Source organism: Trachypithecus francoisi, unplaced genomic scaffold (genome assembly GCF_009764315.1).
Source record: "Trachypithecus francoisi isolate TF-2019V2 unplaced genomic scaffold, Tfra_2.0 Lachesis_group3, whole genome shotgun sequence".
NCBI lineage: Eukaryota > Metazoa > Chordata > Mammalia > Primates > Cercopithecidae > Trachypithecus > Trachypithecus francoisi.
Genome location: NW_022681468.1, coordinates 14873550 through 14894627, shown reverse-complemented (window position 1 = coordinate 14894627; position 21078 = coordinate 14873550). Strand labels below are relative to the sequence as shown.

Below are 21078 nucleotides of genomic sequence, written 5' to 3'. Positions count from 1 at the left end.
AAAAAAAAGAATGCAACACTTATAAGAGTGTGTAAAATGAATGAAACCAGTCATGCATTTTCGACACCCTTACAGAAGACTTCCTTATTATGCTTGAAAAAATATAAAAATATATTTACAAAATAACTTCTAATTATTAGAAAAAGAAATAACTCTTTGAATCTCTTAAGGAAAATTAAAACTCATTTCGCACTTGGTATAGGATGTGCTTCCACTGTCTCTACGCACACAACATTTGTCAAAATTAATTTACCTGGTTTAAACTACTCAATCTCATTATTTCATTTTCGGCATCTGTAAAAACAGCAAATGAACCTGACATTAAAATTATTTAGAGTAACCTATTATCTTCAATATTAAACTCAGAAATGTAACCCAATTAAAACAAAGTGTGTATCTAAGCACCAATGGCAAAAGCAGTAACAGTTCTGAGTGAGACACGTATTTGTATTCCTGTTTTGTCATATCAAGTAAATCAAAATGTAAATGCCAGTTAAAAACCAAATTAAAATCCAATTCTATGGATAAGTATAAGAAAAAATTAAAATTGTATTGTGGATGAGTCGTAAGCTATTGCCTTGATAAAAATGCTAATGACAACCAAGTTTCAACAGGAACTGATTAGTTTGAGAAGCAGGAAATAGTACATGGTTTAAGATTGGAGGAAAACAATTTAAAAGTAATATTTTATTATATATATTTATGCCACCACAACACCATAATCTCTCAATTATCTAACGTGATTTAGATGTGAATGCTGAGAAAAAGACCATTCAATCTGTTATTACAGACAGATCCATAAACAGAAGAGATACACAAAAAAATAGCTGAAATCATTGATTTGACATTCACTCAGGAAATATTTAGCATTTACTATGAGGCCAGGTGCTAGACAAAAAGCTGGAAAAACTTAGCCTTTGCTCTCGAAGAGCTTACAACTTAGAGAGGAAGAAAAATTAGTAAGCACAGGATTATAACATAGTATGACAGAGCAAGCACGGGATGCTACGAGAACAAACAGGGTAAACACCTAATCCAGACTAGGAGGAGCAAATAGGGCCAAGAAGTGGCAGTGCTAGGTACTTCTCCGTGGAGATTAATACCTGCACTGAATCAATATACTGAGAGTCGGCTAAAAGACCCATAGAGACACCCCACACAGAGAAAGCAGAAAATGCAAGGGTAACAGAGTGAAGAGGCAACATTGCTCGTTTAAGGAGCTATAGAAAATTCAATATGGCTCCAGTTTAGAATGCAGGAGCATGGGAATAGTTGAAACTGAAGAGGTAGGCAGGAACCTAGATCATGAGAGACATTATCATGTCTAAGACATTTAAACATCATCCCAAAGTTCACAGGGAGCTATAAAGTACTAAAAGCAGGGGAGTAACCCGCTTTGCATTTCTGACAAATTATTCTGGCTGCAGAATGAAAAAAAATAGATTGAAGGAATCGTGGAGAACAGAGAATTTTAAAAGCTAACTCTTCAGCTGGGGGCAGTGGCTCATGCCTATAATCCCAGCACTTTGGGTGATGGAGGTGGGTGGATCATAAGGTCAAGAGATCAAGACCATCCTGGCCAACATGGTGAAACCCCATCTCTATGAAAAATACAAAAATTAGCAGGGCATGGTGGCACATGCCTGTAGTTCCAGCTACTTGGGAGGCTGAGGGAGGAGAATCACTTGAACCCAGGAGGTGGAGGTTGCAGTGAACCGAGATCATGCCACTGCACTCCAGTCTGAGCTACAGAACGAGACTCCGTCTCAAAAAAACAACAAAAAAAAGCTAACTCTTCAACATCTACTATCGGCTAGACACTAACCTAAAGAGTGGCAGATAGTAACTCATATAATCCTCATTACTAAAACTACAAGGAAGATACCATTATCCCAACCCTATAGATGAAATAACCAACGCATAGAGATGTTAACCTGTCCAACGTCAGCTAATTAGTGATAGAGCTCGATTCCAACCCAGTCATGCTGTTCTGCTCCATTCAGAGAGCTGCCATAGTTAACATAGGCAAAAAGCAATTATGACTGGCTGAAGTAATTCTGTGGAAATGGAAATAGAAAAAAGAGGAAAGACTAAGGCAGTGGGTTTTTCAGGCAAATAAACTCATCTGGATCACCCAATGTGATAAATAAGTAAATGTATTATTCTTACATAAGTAAATTTATTTTTTAAACAAGTAAACATTTTTTAAAACATAAGTACAATTACTTTAAAATGTATTTTATTTACTGGTGTTTGGCCTATTTCATTTAGTACTGATTTTTTGTAACACAGAATACTGGTATAGTAACTAAATATCATCATGAGCATAAAAAATGGTGGAAGACCTATGGCTCTAAGCATTCAGGGCTTTGCTTGGATATAGGAGATCATTTCAAACAGGTAACAACTGACTTTGAAGAAGAAAGGCTGTATTCCCTAACTGGAGGATGTGGACTGTGATGAGTTACAGAAAGTATAGCAATACTTAATCCTTTTTAACAGGACATTCCTATTTGTAATCTATTAACTCTTACACTGAATCCAAACCACACAATTCTACCCAAATGATATACAGTCATTCCCAGGAATATGTCATTTCCACTAAGCATTCAGTTAGTGAAGCATCTGTCTCTAAAAACAACTACTATGCAACGGAACAACTACTATGCAATCTGAAATAAGTTCCAAAGACTGTATACCAGACAGTGCTTGTTGTAGTCTGAACACTTCTTCCACTGATGCACTCTGGGCAAGAATTCTTTCCTTTTCTGTCACAGTATCACTTTGCCTCACAGCAGAAGGCTGCAATTTACTACATTCCAATTTCAAGTTTCCACATTCTTCCATTATTTGTCTCTTTTCCACATTTAGCTGTTCTTGTTCTCTCCTCAAAGTATCTCTGTCATTTTCTGCAGAAAATAATTTTTTATTTATATCTTTTATTTTATCCTCAAGTTCTTCCATTTTTTTGGTAGACTCCATTTTTTCTGTTTGTAGAACTTGAATAGTTTTTTGCATCTCATAAATTTTAGAGAGATCAGTTTCTACAACTCCAGAGACACCTAGAACATAAACACAAAACAAGGACATCAAATGTCAAGTACCAAGAAATAAACGGCTTGCTATATACAACTAAGAGATTTAAGACAGTTCAGAATTTAGAAAGCTTAAAAGTTAAATTACTATAATAAACTAAGTGTTTTAAAATAAATAAGTTGGGGGAAAATCTTTGAATCAACTACATAAAGGCCTATGTCTCTTAGTTTGAAAGAAAGTGACAATATCTCTAATCATTTATTACCAAAGTATTATCACCAAATAATGCAAAGAAATCTATAAATTATAACTATTTACCACAAAGGCAAAAAGGACGTTTCCATTTTCACAGAAATTTTTTTTTTTTTTGAGATAGAGTCTCACTTTGTTGCCCAGGCTGGAGGGCAGTGGTGCCATCTCAGCTCAATGCAACCTCTGCCTCCTGGGCTCAAGTGATCCTCCCACCTCACCCTCCCGAGTAGCTGGGACCACAGGTGAGCACCACTACGTCTGCTAATTTTTGTATTTTTAGTAGATACGGGATTTCGCCACGTTGGCCAGGCTGGTCTCAAACTCCTGGCCTCAAGTGATCCACACACCTTGGCTTCCCATAATGCTGGGGTTATAGCCATAAGCCACCATGCTCAGCCACAGAATCTTAAAAGTAGAGGTGCCATTACAAATTTCTGGCAGATAAGCAGAACTAGTCATTTACTCTTCTTTATAACTTAGTGCAAGTTTACAGCACTGTCCTGGTCTTAGAATGCTAGGTCTATCATTTAATTATGTCATCTAATATGTTAAATTAATACAACTATCAACTGGCCAGGCGCAGTGGCTCATGCCTGTAATCCCAGCACTTTGGGAGGCTGAGGCAGGTGGACCACCCGAGGTCAGGAGTTTGAGACCAGCCTGGTCAACATGGCGAAACCCTATCTCTACTAAAAATACAAAAATTAGCTGGGCATGGTGGCGGGTACCTGTAATCCCAGCTACTTTGGAGGCTGAGGCAGGAGAATCACTTGAACCTAGGGGGCGGAGGTTGCAGTGAGCAGAGATCGCGCCAGTGCACTCCAGCCTGGGCAACAGAGGGAGACTCCATCTCAAAAAAAAAAGAAAGAAAGAAAACTAATAACCTTGTTGTAACAGATTTTCAAGTTCTTCAATTCGTTCTTCATAGTCACTTAATTCTTCTCGATGTCGTCGACTCATTTCTGTCAATTTCTGTTGGTGTGCATTCTGTAGTACTGACATTTCATGTTGATGGTCATCAATTTCCTGACTTCGGTTCTGTTTTAGTTCCTTAAAAAATAAAAACAAAGTTATTCACATTTATAATCAATAAATTTATATAAGCTATATATTTAACTGTTGTCCAAAAGTCTGCGTTATTAAAAAGAATTCTCAGAACATGTTAAGGCTGAAAAGAATTTAAACACAGACCCAAAATTAGGACAATTCTGAACAACTTCACCTTTTCCTTTCCTAGATCTCAAAAACAGTTTTTCTACTTCTAATGAGGGAACATCAGCAAGAAAAGGCTGAAACAAATGATGAGTAAAAATGTCTTTTCCTTAATATCTGTGACCTTGAAATTCTCCTTTTCCTAATGACACATTCCACCAATACCAGTGCCACCCCTCTGACCAATCTGTACCTGCTTCCACTACTTCCACCCTCTCACTCAGCCTTTCCTTTCACCAGGAAAGGAACTCCCAAACTGTCAACGTGGCGCCTTCCTACCCAAGTTGAGCCCACTGTGTCTCTCACAGGAACCTGGATCTCGAGCTGAGTCCATCAACTAGGGAAACTGGTTTGACGGGAAGCACCAGGACAGGTACCCTCTCAAGAGTCTGTCCACGGGTCCCGCCACCCAGATTCCTAACACTCTTCCCACTCCTATCCACCATGAGGCCAAAATATTCAACTCCTCCTTCAATCCTGCGGACGGACTACTGTCGCTTCTTCCAGTAAATCCTCTTTTGCTTTGCTTGGCCAGAGATGGTTTTTGTTGCTTGTAACCAAAAATCCTAATCTATGGAAAAATTGATGCTCTTATGGAAAAAAAAAAAAAAATCCTAATCTATAAATTAACTTCTTACTTAAGTGCCAGTACTGGGCTAAGAGCTTTACATTTAAACCTCAAAACAATCCTACAAGATAGGTATTATGACAGTCTCTATTAATAATAAAACAGAATTAACTTGCCCAAAGTTAGCATAGCATGTAAATAATACAGCTAGGATTCAAACACAGGTCTGATCCGGATTCTGTCCACTCTAGTATGGGAATAATAATGAACCCAAAACTAAAAATTCTATATCTGACAATAATTTTAACAATAAAAATAATTCACTGCCACAATAATATATGCAACTAAGACTTTTCTTTAAAGAAATAATAATTGGCCGGGTGTGGTGGCTCATGCCTGTAATCTCAGCACTTTGGGAGGCTGAGGCAGGTGGATCACGAGGTCAGGAGATCGAGACCATCCCGGCTAACACAGTGAAACCCCATCTCTATTAAAAATACAAAAAATGAGCCAGGTGTGGTGGCGGGCCCCTGTAGTCCCAGCTACTTGGGAGACTGAGGCAGGAGAATGGCATGAACCCAGGAGGCGGAGCTTGCAGTGAGCTGAGATTGCGCCACTGCCCTGCACTCCAGCCTGGGCAACAGAGCGAGACTCTGTCTCAAAAAAAAAAAAAAAAAAAAAGAAATAATAAATGACACGAATTAGCAAAATTCTACTGCTAAGGTAAAATAAGTATTTCCAATGCATGATATAAGTATTTTATTTTGTCCATGTCCTTTAACCCTAAACCTTGAAACTTCAGCAAGCCTGCAATTACGTTTTAATAAAGACAGTTTTACAAGATACAATAGAGTATAGAGACTTACGAAAGATAAGCTCCGTAATAAATGTTCAAAACCAAATGATTCTGGAAAGACAGAGATTTTTATATACTTTACTTGCCATAAATAATAAAGAAGATCAACCAAATTTTTAAAAAACGGGCCAGGCCCATTGGCTCATGCCTGGAATCCCAGTTTTGGGAGGCTGAAGCAGGAGGATGGCTTGAGGCTAGAAGTTTGAGACCAGCCTGGGCACCATTAGCAAGCCCCATCTATACAAAAAAATCAGAAAAAAATTAGCCAGGCATGGTGGCATGTGTGCCTGTAGTCCCAGTTACATGGGAAGCTAAGGCAGGAGGATCACCTGGACCCAGGAGTATGAGGCTGTAGTGACCTGATCATGCCACTGCACTCCAGTCGGGATGATACAGTGAGACCCTCTCTCTAAAAGAAAAAGAAGTATCATAATCTATATAATGATAATGACTTTTATAACTGAGACCTTAATTCAGGCCTATGCTTTTACAAGCAGATTTAGATGCATAACTCCCACCATCAATCAACAATTTGACTTACCTTAATGATATTTTGGAGTTTACATATTTCACTTTGATCAGAGTTATGTGTTCCTTGTGCTTTGGAAGTCTAGATCAGAAAAAGAGAATTAGTAAATAATTATACTGATTTTCTTGTCACCAGAAAGCCACAAACTAACTTCATTATAAGATAGCTTTTTAAAAAGGGGGATTTTCACAGATTCTGATTAAAGAATAGTGAATAATATACAATAAATAAAAGATGTCATATTTAAGAATTTATTAACTAATGGGGGGACAACAATTTTACAAAATAAGTTAAGGTGGAAAATTTTATAGAATATTTTACTTAGCTTGACAAAATGTAAGGATAAAGATAATTGAGCAGCTTTCTAAAAGGCAATTTCTTTTTTCTTTCTTTATAGTTTGAGACAGGGTCTTTCTCTGTCACTCAGGCTAGAATGCAGTGGTGTGATCATGGCTCACTGCAGCCTCCACCTCCTGGGTTCAAGCAATCCTCCCACCTCAGCCTTCCAAGTAGCTGGGACTACAAGCACATGCCAGCATTCCTAGCTAATTTTTTTTTTTGTAGAGACAGGGTCTCACTATGTGGCACAGACTGGTCTTGAGCTCCTGGCTGCAAGCAGTCCTCCTGCCTTGGCCTCCCAAAGTGCTGGGATTAGACATGAACCACCATGCCTGGCAAAATCAAATGATTTTACCCAGAAGATCTCTACTCAATAGAGAATAATCTTTGTTTTAACAAATAAATAAAACAACTTTTGGATTCTTCTTATTCAAAGCTGTATGTTGTTCATTTATCTTTATTAATATTACTATATAGCATCTTAATGAACCAAAAGCTACTCTAGGACTGAAAGAAAGAATCAAGTATAATAGAAAAAATACAGAATTTAGTCAAAACACGTGTGCTTGAATCATAACCACTGTGGCAATGGATGGTATGACTTAAACTTTTAGTTTCTTAGGGCTGAGCGCGGTGGCTCACACCTGTAATCCCAACACTTTGGGAGACCAAGGTGGGTAGATCATGAGGGGAAGAGATCAAGACCATCCTGGCCAACATAGTGAAATCCTGTCTCTACTAAAAAAACAAAAAAAAATTAGCCTGTAGTCCTAGCTACTTGGGAGGCTGAGGCAGGAGAATCACTTGAACCTAGGAAGCAGAGGTTGCAGTGAGACGAGATCGCGCCACTGCCCTCCAACCTGGCGACAGAGCGAGACTCCATCTCAAAAAAAAACAAAAACAAAAACAAAAAACCCTTTCCATTTCCTTATCTATAAACTATAGGTAATAAATACATCTCATAGTTATTAACATAATAATCTATTGGGATAATACATATGGAAGCATCTTATAAACTGTACTGCAAATGTTAATTTTATTATGTCTTGCTAGAAAATTAAGTCCTCTGAAAGGTCCCAAGTACGCCTTTTTTACCTTTGTAGTCGAGTACAGGTCTGTCATGGAGTAGGCATTTAAGATATATTGAAGTGAACACACCAAAAACCATTCTTTTCCCTATGAAATCTTACCCTAAGCAATGTTTCTTAAAATGTGTTCCTCAGGTTATCAGAATCACCAGGGCTATTTGTTTAAATACAGTTTAAGGCCCTAAAACTGGCTAACAAATTGGTATCTCTGAAGGTACTACAGCAGATCTCCAATACTGCCAAGTTCCCCAGGTCATCTCTTATACATACAAAGTTTAAGAACTTCTGCTTTTTGGAGATACAATGGACAAACAGATCATCCTCTCTAAGGCTTATTTGGGGTACTGAGAACGTCTAGCAACTTGTGAAAGAAGGAGATAATTTTAATTGGGCGTGGTGGTGGGCGCCTGTAATCCCAGCTACTCAGGAGGCTGAGGCAGGAGAATTGCTCGAACCCGAGAGGCAGAGGGTGCAGTGAGCCGAGATGGTGCCACTGCATTCCAGCCTGGGCAACAGACTGAGACTCTGTCTCAAAGAAAAACAAAAAACAAAAAAGAAAGAACAAGAAAAGATTCCAAAATTCAAAATCTGAAACACTTCTAGTCTCAAGCATTTTGGATAAGAGATATTCACCCTGTATAAAATCTAATATGTAAGACAAAAAAGGGCTCCTTGGAAGAAAGTTTACAGCCCCAAATAACAAAGAATTAATTTCTAGTGCATGAGAAACAAGACAAAATAGTTTATCATATTTTATAATATCAATTGCCAGATTTTCATTTTACATGTAACTAGAGCTAACAGAAACCTCAGACAACATCTAAGCAAGCGGTTTCAAACATGGTGCCTCAGAGTCCTGGTGTTTCCACCAGACGAGTCTCAGGGACTCCAGCAGATAAGGTTCTTGGTTCAACCACAGCAACTCAATTTTTTTTCCTCTCATAATGCTTTATTAAAAAAAAAAAAAAAAAAAGGATCTGCTGCTTTAATTTAAAAAAAAATTTTTTTTTTCCAAATAGTGTACAGAAAGGGAAACTGAGACTGGGAGAGAAAGATGACATGACCAAAATCAATTAGAAAGGCACTGGCAGAGGCCAGGCGCAGTAGCTCACGCCTGTAATCCCAGCACTTGGGAGGCTGAGGCGGGCGGATCACGAGGATCACAAGGTCAGGAGTTCAAGACCAGCCTGACCAACATAGTGAAACCCCATCTCTACTAAAAATACAAAAATTAGCCAGGCATCTAAAAATACAAAAATTAGCCAGGCATGGTGGCACGCACCTGTAATCCCAGCTACTTGGGAGGCTGAGACAGGAGAATCATTTGAACCCAGGAGGCGGAGGTTGCAGTGAGCCAATACTGTGCCACTGTATTCCAGCCTGGGTGACAGAGTAAGACTCTGTCTCAAAAAAAAGAAAGTCACTGGCAGAGGCCAGGCGCAGTGGCTCACACCTGTTATTCCAACACTTTAGGAGGCTGAGGTGGGAAGATCACCCAAGGTCAGGAGTTTGAGACTAGCCTGGCCAAAATGGTGAAACCCCATCTCTACTAAAGATAAAAAAACTAGGCATAGTGGTGTGCGCCTGTAATCCCACCTACCCAGGAGGCTGAGGCAGGAGAATCGCTGGAATCCAGGAGGTAGAGGCTGCAGTGAGCCAAGATCGTGCCACAAGATCTGTCTCTAGCCTGGGAGACAGAGCAAGATTCTGTCTTAAAAAAAAATAATAATAATAAAAAATAAAAACACACACAAAAAGAAAGTCACTGACGGAATTAGAATACAGGTTTTCTATTTCCTAGTCCAGGGTTCTTTCTGATATCAAAAGCTCTACATACAGCTTTTTATATTACATCTGTAATTTTACTCAAAGTTTTCAAAAACTCTAAAAAATTTGTATCTACCTGCGCAATATGCCTCCAATGGCCAACTTCAGACTCAAGTCTTGAAACTTCATTTGAGAGTCGGTTTATTTCTTGTTGGGACGAAATTATATCACCAAAGTCCATGTCATCGTCATGGAAAGCTGAAGGATGATGACTAATCCCATAAGCGAATGAAGACGATGCAGTGGTTGCTGGTACACCACCAACTCCTGAAGGTACTGATTGAGCAGCTGACTGCAATTTCAGCAACTGATCCTGTAGTGCAATCTGTCTGGCTTTAAGATGGCTGATTTCTACCTATATATTTATAATCCATGTTTTAGAAAAGGTACTTTAAAACAATCATATTGACCTTTCATAGATTTGTATTAAAAGACACAATATAATAATTTAAGATTATCCAATGATGGTCCTCTATTAACTGAATCTAAGTCTTAAATAACATTCTAACCATAACATTTTTATTTAAAACACACTCACAATGAAGGCATAAATAATGTTACAAATAGTAGAAATATCAGAATTTTGTATGTTAATAAAGGAATGAATTTCTCAGTTAAACATGGGTTTGCTATCTTCTCTGTATGGAGTAGTATAAGCAATTTCTTAGGGTTCTGTTTGTGATTACCAAATCTTAAATGATGCGAAAATGAAAGCTGTGTCAGTCTATGCACTGGAAATTTTCTTAGAATATCTTCTGTTACAAGAGTGTTGTGTAACTGATTATGGCTGGATGTAGGCTTAAAATGCACCATGAATCAGAGGTAACGTTGTACTGGCCTGCACAGCACAGCTGGAAGAATGCTTTGATTTATAAATCCAATCTTTTTAGATAAGAAAACAGTGAAACAGTGAGCCCATGGTTATTAGCCCATGAATCTTAAAAAGAAATAATATACTGAAAGAGGTCTTAGCTCTAGCTTTGGCAAAGAGGAGCCAGTGAAAATCTGACCTGTTTAGGAAGAGAACAGTATACAAGTTCTGAAATTACCAGCAGAGTTTTGACTGAAGGCAGGTAAGTCTTAGTGCAAAAGAAATTATAAACACAGGACCTACCAAAATGCCACATCCATTCTTGTAAAAGATTATTCAAAACACAAAATCAAACAATATAGACAGAACTGAAATAAGCTTTCTGTAAAGTAGTCAAAGTAGTCCAGAAGACACTGCCACAAGTGAGGAAAATTTGATATTGGGAAGACAGTCAACAAGTAAGGTATTTCTATATGCATAAAGTTAAGCAAGTAGACAAAAACCAAACATATTTATGTCGTATGCCATAACAAACAAGTTTTTCATATTGGAGCCCCTTCTCGAATGGAAATCTATAGTAGTGTGCAAATTTCATTCATTTTCCTACAAATGACATGAGATAAATTACATCTTGGAGAACATGAACATCACAATGAGGCCCACACATGGATTCAGGAAATAACAGATCTATATAATCATATCTTTCATCCTTGTAAAAAGTACTAAAATCTACATCTTTTTCAAATGTAGCTATGATATTTAAAAAGCTATCATTGCATGATATTTATATCAACTTGTAGAGTTATACAAGTGCAAGCTGTAATAACAGATGCTTCCAAACCTAAATGCTTAACGTGCCCTCTATTATCGATAGTTAAGTAGAAAATACCAAAATTTCCCCACACCAGTGTTTTCCACTGAGGTAAGCATCAGAATCACCTATGGACCTTTTGAAAATGACCAATACAGGTTGAATGTCCTTATCCGAATGCTTGGGACTAGAATCGTTTCACATTTCAGGTATTTTCCAATTTGAGAACATTCTCATAAATATAATGAGATATCCTGGGGATGGGGCCCACGTCTAAACACAAAATTCATTTATGTTTCACATACACCTTATACCCACAGGTATGTGTGAAAGTAATTTTATAAAATGCTTTTAACAATTTTGTGCATAAAACAAAGCTTGTGTCCAGTACTTATGTGTGGAATTTTCCACTTGTGGCATCACACTGGTACTCAAAGTGTTGGATTTTGGAGCATTTTGAATTTTGGTAGGAATGCTCAACCTGTACCAGGGCCTCTTTTCAATACACTAAGTCAGAATCTCCTAGGTGGTGTAAACATGTATATGCTTTTAAAGTGTCATAATGATACAGCTGTAAACCCCTGGGTAGGAGGAACTACTGTTCTATCATAATGTTTACAACTCAATGCTACTCAAAATGTGGTCCACGGATGAATGCAGTGAATGGTGGCTCACTGCAACCACCACCTCCCAGGTTCAAGCAATTCTTCTGTCCCAGCCTCTCGAGTAGCTGAGACTACAGGCATATGCCACCACGCCCGGCTAATGTTTGTATTATTAGCAGAGACGGGGAATCGAGAAAAATAAAAAAGTAGGTTTGTAACTTTACTTTGAACTTGTGGACAAGCACGGAGCTCACGTCTGTAATCTCAGCACTTTAGGAGGCCAAGGCGGGCGGATCACCTGAGGTCAGGAGTTTAAGACCAGCCTGGCCGACGTGGTGAAACTCTATCTCTAATAAAAACTCAAAAATTAGCCAGGCGTGGTAGTGCATGCTTGTAATCCCAGCTACTCCAGAGGCTGAGGCACAAGAACTGCTTGAACTGGGATGCAGAGGTTGCAGTGAGCCGAGATCGCACCACTGCACTTCAGCCTGGGTGACAGAGCAAGATTCTGTCTCATTAAAAAAAAAAAATTATTTGAACGTGCAACTTTGCTTTTTTTAGTATTCACTTTATTTTTATAGTAATTCATTTTTTATTGTATTTTATGAAATTATCACTTTCCAACAAATTGGAAATATAAGCACTACTTTCAAAACCTATGTTTATCTTTAACATGCTATACTTTTATCTTTCATCTTAGTATGTCACTAAAGGAACTAGAAAGCATGACACCTAAATCTTAAAAACCTAAATATAAAGTTATGGTAGAAACGAACATTTAGTCAACAAACTAAAAAACATCCAAATGATCTGGATAATAAAACAGGAAACAGGTCAATTCAATGTATTTATTCGGGGCCACTCACGTACTAAACACTAAGGAGAATTCAGTAACAGCACAACACATGAGGACACAGACTGTATTTTAAGGATTCAGAGTAACATTAAATTATATAATATCTACTACCAGCACTGTAAAGCAAAGATAAATCAATTCCAAAGCAGCCATTTCAAACTAAAAAAACCCAAAAACATTTATAAAGCAATTATACATAAATTATATTTAATATTGTTTTTCCATGGAAAATCAAGCACATGCTAATACAACAAACATTAGGCTTCATAAAATCAGAAATTATAAGCAACAGACGCCTAAAGATATTTTATACAAAAACTTTTTCTTCTTTTGGAAAGAAAAAATTATACTTCACACAGGTTGGTTTATATAATGTAAACTTAATAGAAAACCTTATAAAGTTCTTATTAAATAAGGGGTATCAAACTGAGTCGAAAATTATTAAATTCATCACTTTTTCAATATTTTTGTAGATCTGAATACACCTCGATTTATATTCTAACTCTAAAAACATACCTAAATACATTACAGTGAAGTATGTATGAAGTAACTGTGATCACATTTACCTCTTTTTGTTGAAGTTGATTTCGATAACTTGTAGATTGCTGCTTTATTTGAATCTCTGATGCTTCATGTTTCTCTTCTAGATCAGTACAAAGTTTCTTAAGCCTTTCATTCTAGAAAAAAAAAAGTATTTTCAACAAAAAGACTGCAAGTAAAACATGTGATTAGTTTTGTGCATGGCATTATGAAAAACGTACTGTTTCCCCCCAAAACAATGTCAACTATAAAAGGTCTCGGACAGAATTCTGGACTTCCAAATATGCTTTTAAATTAAAGTTAAAAATGCACTGACCAGCCAGGCATGGTGCCTCATGCCTGCAATCCCAGCATTTTGGGAGGCCAAGGCAGGGAGATCACGAGGTCAGGAGATCGAGACCATCCTGGCCAACATGGTGAAACCCCCATTTCTACTAGAATACCAAAAAAAATTAGCCGGGCATGGTAGTGCGTGCCTATAATCCCAGCTACTCAGGAGGCTGAGGCAGGGGAATTGCTTGAATCTGGGAGGCAGAGGTTGCAGTGAGCCGAGATCATGCCACTGCCTTCTAGCCTGGTGACAAAGCGAGACTCCGTCTCAAAAAAAAAAAAAAAAAAAAAAAAAAATACACTGACCATGTTTATATAGAATATTCATAATTCTAAACCAAACAGTGAAATAGTAACATTTTGCTCAGATTGATTTTCTGTTAAGAAAAGGCCACTAATCAATGTTTCCCCATCTTTGTCTACCCAGTTCTAGCATACAGTAGTCAATACATATCTAGTAAACACATGGATTACATGTTTGAGTTTTTGTTTTCTCCCCAAACAGAACTTTTTTATTTATTTATTTTTTTTTTTAATTTTTATTTTTTTTGAGACGGAGTCTCGTTCTGCTGCCCAGGCTGGAGTGCAGTGGCCGGATCTCAGCTTACTGCAAGCTCCGCCTCCTGGGTTTACGCCATTCTCCTGCCTCAGCCTCCCGAGTAGCTTGGACTACAGGCGCCCGCCACCTCGCCCGGCTAGTTTTTTGTATTTTTTAGTAGAGACGGGGTTTCACCGTGTTAGCCAGGATGGTCTCGATCTCCTGACCTCGTGATCCGCCCGTCTCGGCCTCCCAAAGTGCTGGGATTACAGGCTTGAGCCACCGCGCCCGGCCCAGAACTTTTTAAAAAAGAAATCCTTCTGGGTGAAGTACAGGGAGGAGCTAAAATCTCACATCGTTTGCTTGTCCTTCAGAGTCCCTGAAGGACCTCTGAAAAATCCAATTTGAAAACCACTACTAGAACTGCTTGAAAAAAGTTCAAAGTATACAAAATAGCCTCATTCAACGAATCTAGGCATCACACACTGTCTTCTAAGATGTTGAAAAACATGAAAAAAATTACTCAAATTGTATGTACCTAAATATTTAATTATCTTAACCTATTATCATTCCTTATTTGAATGAAATAATAAGAACATAATGGGGCACGAGAAATGGACACTAAAACTATCTACAAAAAAGAATTTACAAATCATTGCAGATAACAATTTACTAAGCATTCTACTAATATACCCACAAACACAGTTTAACAACAATGAATGAGAGAAAGGAGACTGATGGTGAGAAAGAAAGCTCTTGCTAAAAGGTGAAGACTTTTTCACTTTGGGGATGTCATTTGTTTTCTTCTTAGATTTTAGGAACTTCTGATGTCAACAGATGTGAAAATAATGATCCAGGAAGATTACATAAATTCGCAGAGAAAATCAATGGAATAATCAAAGGAATAATTACAAAATCCACAAATCCTAGTTTGGGACTCTATCCCCAGAAATCTAACACAGACCTTAATTATCCTGAAGAACTAGTAGTAAGAAACAGGACCAATGGTCACAATAGCTGATTACCTTCTATTCTATTGGCTGCTTTTGCATGATTTTCTGTAAGCTGTTAATAAGAAAAACACCAGACATAACTTAGCAATATAATATACTGAAGTCAAACCCTGGTTGTAAAAGATCACTTCAGGTTTTTTTTTCACACAGAAATACCTAAGGCTATTTATTTAACTCTGATCAATAAACAGAACTTTAAAACTTTGAATATGGTCAATATCTACTTAGTTGTCTGCCCTCATCTCCATAGCCATATGAGAGTCAGAAAGATTGAGAAAAGGCTAGGCACAGTGGCTCATGCCTGTAATCTTAGCACTTTGGGAGGCTGAGGCAGGAGGATCACTTGAGCCCAGGCATTCAAGACCAGCCTGGGCAACATAAGGAACAAAAACTACAAAGAGAAAAATTAGCTGGGTGTGTTGGCTTGCACCCATAGTCCCAGCTACTCAGGAGGCTGATGAGGGAAGACTGCTTGAGCCTGAGAGGTCATGGCTGCGGGAAGCCACGATCACACCACTGCACTCCAACTTGGGTGACAGAGCAAGACCTTGTCTCAAAAGAAAAAGAAAGGCTAAGAGAGCAAATGAAGGACGGTTTCTCTTCATGTGGCTGAATCCATAAAATATGAAGAGAGTTGCCAGAGATAATGTTTTCTATTATATGGAATATGGAACAGAGGGGGCTGGTCTAAAAGGAGAAAAGAATAAATGCATGGAAAGAAGACAAGAGAATACAAATGAAAAGAGAGACAGACTCCTGATGGCCTCCAGTTCTAGCTGCAGTCCCTCTAAACTCTGACTACATTTCTGCTGTTGAAGTCCATAGGACACTCATATCTTAAAATATTCTGTCCTACTTAATCCTTGGTTATACCATTAGGGTCCACAGAAATCAACTTAATTTCTTTTTTAGGCAGTCCTAACTATTTGTAAAACTTATTCTTTCTAAGACATCTACCAACAAAGATAAAATTTACCTATTTTTAAAAATAGAATAAAACATTCTATCTTACAATTACCATAAGGGTATCGTGGATCCTTTTATAAATCTAACAAAAATCATGGGATCATAATCAACTTGTATTTTCTGTATCTTAAAACATTTTGCTCTTTTACTATCACGGCAATTTTTAAAAAACATTTAAAAACTTATTCCCAACTATTTAAAAAATGACAGTAAGAAAACGGAAAACTATGAAATCACCTAGGAGAATGACGCAATGGTAAAATAACCAGTTTTCTGACTGCATTGCCCAAAGTATTACATCTTTTTTTTTTTTTTTTTTTTTTTTTTTGAGACAGAGTCTCACTCTGTCGGTCGCCCAGGCTGGAATGTACTGGCACAATCTCGGCTCACTGTAACCGGGCTGGAGTGTAGTGGCACAATCTCGGCTCACTGCAACCTCTGCCTCCCAGGTTCAAGCAATTCTCCTGCCTTGGCCTCCTGAATAGCTGGGATTACAGGCATGCACCACCATGCCTGGCTAACTTTTGTATTTTTTGTAGAGATGGGGTTTCACCATGTTGGTCAGGCTGGTCTCCAACTCTTGACCTCGTGATCCGCCCGCCTCGGCCTCCCAAAGTGCTGGGATTACAGGCGTGAGCCACCACACCTGGCCTATATCATCTTTTTAAAAGAAAACAGCTGTCTACAGACACCACTTTTTGCAGTTTTTTTTTTTGTCTCTTTCATTGAAGACAGTTAAAAACTCAGAATTTTTAATTATTTGATGAAAAGAAGAAAACTGACAAAGGTAAACATTTCAGACAACTCAGAAGATGAATACAAAGAGACAGAAAGCAGCATCCTAGAGTCTAATGGTTATGGTGAAACTGACTGTAGAAGTGAAATCTTACACAAATCTTCAGATGACAATATCCTGGATGAATTTTCTAAAAGTCAAGAATTGATGAGTGAACAATATATTTCTAAGAACAAAAAAGAAATATGGCTTTCACATTATTCAACTTATTTCACATTATTCAAATACTTTACTCTGTATTATTTTGTGACAAGGACCTATACCATTTCATTTTGCTAAGCAGATATATGACAGTATTATTTATTTATTTTGAAACAGAGTCTCGCTCTTGTTGCCCAGGCTGGAGTGCAATGGCGTGATCTCGGCTCACTGCAACCTCCACCTCCCAGGTTCAAGTGATTCTCCTGCCTCAGCCTCCCCAGCAGCTGAGATTACAGGCATGCGCCACCACGCCCAGCGAATTTTGTATTTTTAGTAGAGATGGGGTTTCTCCATGTTGGTCAGGCTGGTCTCGAACTCACATGATCCACCCGCCTCAGCCTCCCAAAGTGCTGGGATTACAGGCGTGAGCCACCGCGCCTGTCCACGTGACAGTATTCATCATGTATATTTGTACACCAACATTTACTTGATATGTTCATATGTAGAAGGCTGAAGGCAGGTGTGTATACAAAAGCAACTGGGAGGAAACAGATGACACAGAAATGAAAAAAGCTCAGTGGAGGGATCATTCTAATTGGCATTTATAAATCTAAGAATCAACACGCTTTGTAATTATGGAGCAAAGATGACAGCCATCATCTCTTCAATAAAATCATGAGCCATTAAAATTTTCAAAAGTATTCATTTTAATGACACAATCAAGAACCAGGCTGGGCATGGTGGCTCATGCCTGTAATCCCAGCACTTTCAGAGGCCAAGGTGGAAAGACTGCTTGAAGCCAGGAGTTTGAGACCAGCCTGGTCAACAGAACAAGACATGGTCTCTACAAAAAAAATTATTTATCTATTTACTTACTTACTTACTTATTTATGGGAGACGGAGTATTGCTTAGGCTGGAGTGCAGTGGTGTGGTCTCGGCTCACTGCAACCTCTGCCTTCTGGGTTCAAGTGATTCTCCTGCCTCAGCCTCCCAAGTAGGTGGGATTATAGGTGCCAGCCACCATATCCAGCTAATTTTTGTATTTTTAGTAGAGACGGGGTTTCACCATGTTGACCAAGCTGACCTCAAGTGATCTGACCACCTCAGCCTCCCAAAGTGCTGGGATTAGAGGCATGAGCCACCGTGCCCGGCCTATTACAAAAAAATGTTAAAAATTAGCTGGGTGTGGTGTCACATGCCTGTGGTCCCAGCTATTCAAGAGGCTGAAACAGAAGGATCGGTTGAGCCCAGAAGTTTAAGGTTGCAGTGAACTATGATTGTGCGACTGTACTCCAGCCTGGGCAAAAAAGCAAGACCCTGTCTCAAAACAACCACCACAACAAAAATAACTAGAAGTAGTAATAACCTGAAATCTATTAGGGAGGTAACTGAAATTTGGAATCAATATTTTACGAGATAAAGATATTTCATGTTATGCAATTAAACGTTAAAAAGCAGTTAACTTAATTCAAAGAACATTGGTTATTTTGAGTCTTTAAGGTTTCAAAACCAGAAAAAAATAAATAAAAATTTGGATTTGCTGTATTTAAATTATTAAAATGTCTTTTTCATTTTTTGATACAAGGTCTTACTCTGTCGCCCAGGCTGGAGTACAATGGCAGGATCATAGTTCACCGCAGCCTTGACTTTCTGGGCCCTAAGATCAGGTGATCCTCCCAACTCAGCCTCCCGAGTAGCAGGGACTACAGACACCCACCACCACACCTTGGCTAATTTTTTTATCTTTATTTTTTGTAACCAGTCTCAAACTCTAGGCCTCAAGCCATCCTCCCACCTCCACCTCCCAAAGTGCTGAGATTATAGGCATGAGCCACTGCACCGAGTCTAGACACTAATAATGAATAAAACAGTAAAATTAATTTGCTATTCCTATATCTTTTTGTCTTTTTTTGGATGGAGTTTTTCTCTGTCACTCAGGCTGGAATGCAGTGGCATGATCTCGGCTCAATGCAACCTCCGCCTCCCAGTTTCCAGCAATTCTCCTGCCTTAAGCCTCCTGGGTAGCTGGGATTATAGATGTGCACCACCACATCTGGCTAATTTTTTTGTATTTTTAGTCAGAGACAGGGTTTCACTATGTTGGCCAAGCTTGTCTCGAACTCCTGATCTCAAGTGATCCACCTGCCTTGGCTTCCCAAAATGCTGGGATTACAGACATGAGCCACTGTGCCTGGCTGCATTCCTATATTCTTAACTTCTTTGTATCCAAATATTATTATCATTTTAGTGTTTAAAAAGCTCCAGGTTAAACAGAATTGCATTCTTAATATTATACTTAGCCAGGTGCGGTGGCTCACGTCTGTAATCCCAGCACTTTGGGAGGGTAAGGCGGGTGAACCACAAGGTCAGAAGTTTGAGACCAGCCTGGCCAATATGGTGAAAATACAAAATTAGCTGGGTGTGGTAGCAGTCCTATAGTCCCAGCTACTCAGGGGACTGAGGCAGAGAAACTGATTGAACCCAGGAGGTGGAGGTTGTAGTGAGCCAAGATGGTGCCACTGCACTTCAGCCTGGGTGACACAGTGAGACTCCATCTCAAAAAAAAAAAAAAAAAAAGAAATTATTCTTAAATAAATGTACCTCTGCAATTTAGTATGCTGTTGGAACACAGTAAAACCCAGATTATGATAAATTATTGATACTATTATTTCTACATTTGGCAGTTTTCCTACTTATACAGAAATAGAGATGGGAATATTAAAGAATAGCAAACTGCAGTACCAAGTAAGTAAATTTTTCATCTACAGAGGTTGATAAAAGCTCAAAAAACAATCGAGATTAAACAAGAAAAGAAAAAAAATGCTAAGCGGTACATTTAACAAGAAAGGATCAAAATAATGTTTGTGTAACTTTCATGACTTTAAACAAGAAAAATCTAAGTAGTCTTTGATTTTCCTTACCTCTGATCTCAAGATTGCATGAATGGCTTCAATTTCCTTTGTCCTAGAATCAGGTAATTCTGCTACAAGAGAAATATCAAATATTGAATATTTAATCAATACCATATGAAGTAATAAACAGGTATTTTCAGGAAAATATATTTCACTGAGTTTACACAGAATAGTAGGCTGATGAGAGGATTCAGAAGAAAAAAACTACTTTATTTCCATAACAACTTTTCACTGACACTAATGTTCTTCATTGTCATAAAAGTCATTCTTTTTGCCTATGCCCTATATCTTAGGATGTCTACCTTTACCCCTTAGAAATGTTCATTAAAATTTTGCTGTGGGAAATTAAGCTTCAGAAATTAAAACTATTTCTCTGTGGGCTTATGCTGCTATAATTTTAGATGAAACTTATTCAACTGGGGCTTCAGGCCTTATTTCTAACTGTAAGAATTAAAGAAAGAGGAGACAAACACAAAGGGTGGCTTGCCAGTTAAGACAGGTTTATTTTAGAGAAAACAAACCTGAGAGGGGCATTTGGCTGAGTTAGGTTAGAGGTACACTCTCTTCCAGACTAAGAGTTTTTAAGGATTTAGGGTGGGAGAGTGTATTAGAGGCTTAGATTGCCTCTGTGTTTTTTTGTAGTGCTTATCTGGGAGGGAGAGTTGTATGTTTGTTCCATTTTTTCTGGAGTTGCAGGCATACCCCCTGAATCTGCTTTAGCTTCCCTATTTTAGTGCACCTGAAGGGAAAATAATGTGCGTATTAAGGCCCACTGCTTTAGTGGGGCCCATTGTATGAGAGTGAAGTTTGGCAGTTATCCAAGAGACTTCCCCCCACCTCCTTTTGTGCCCAAGCACCTCCTCTGTATGTGTTTTACTGTCTGCTTTTTCTGGCTGCTTGTAGTTAGAAGAAAAGTGACTTCCTTGAAATGCATGAGGCTAGAAAGGGAGCTAGAGGTCAGGTGCGGTGGCTCACGCCTGTAATCCCAGCACTTTGGGAGGCCAAAGTGGGCGGATTACATGAGATCAGGAGGTGGAGACCAGCCTGGCCA

The 21078-nt window shown here is 38.5% G+C and overlaps 1 protein-coding gene across 2 annotated transcripts in view; it reads right to left on the bottom strand.

Moving 5' to 3' along the window:
• TRIP11 (thyroid hormone receptor interactor 11) overlaps positions 1–21078 on the bottom strand; it is a 69582-nt gene that overhangs the window by 42311 nt on the left and 6193 nt on the right. The window contains exons 2-8 of one of the 2 annotated variants that reach the window (XM_033191550.1): positions 20037–20098; positions 13357–13467; positions 9784–10062; positions 6466–6534; positions 4173–4338; positions 2700–3062; positions 254–294 (exon numbers count right to left, since the gene is read on the bottom strand). In XM_033191550.1, the coding sequence (XP_033047441.1) occupies positions 254–294; positions 2700–3062; positions 4173–4338; positions 6466–6534; positions 9784–10062; positions 13357–13467; positions 20037–20098 (1091 nt within the window). The remainder of the gene's footprint in view (positions 1–253; positions 295–2699; positions 3063–4172; positions 4339–6465; positions 6535–9783; positions 10063–13356; positions 13468–20036; positions 20099–21078) is intronic. The other variant, XM_033191551.1, reaches the window with a different exon arrangement.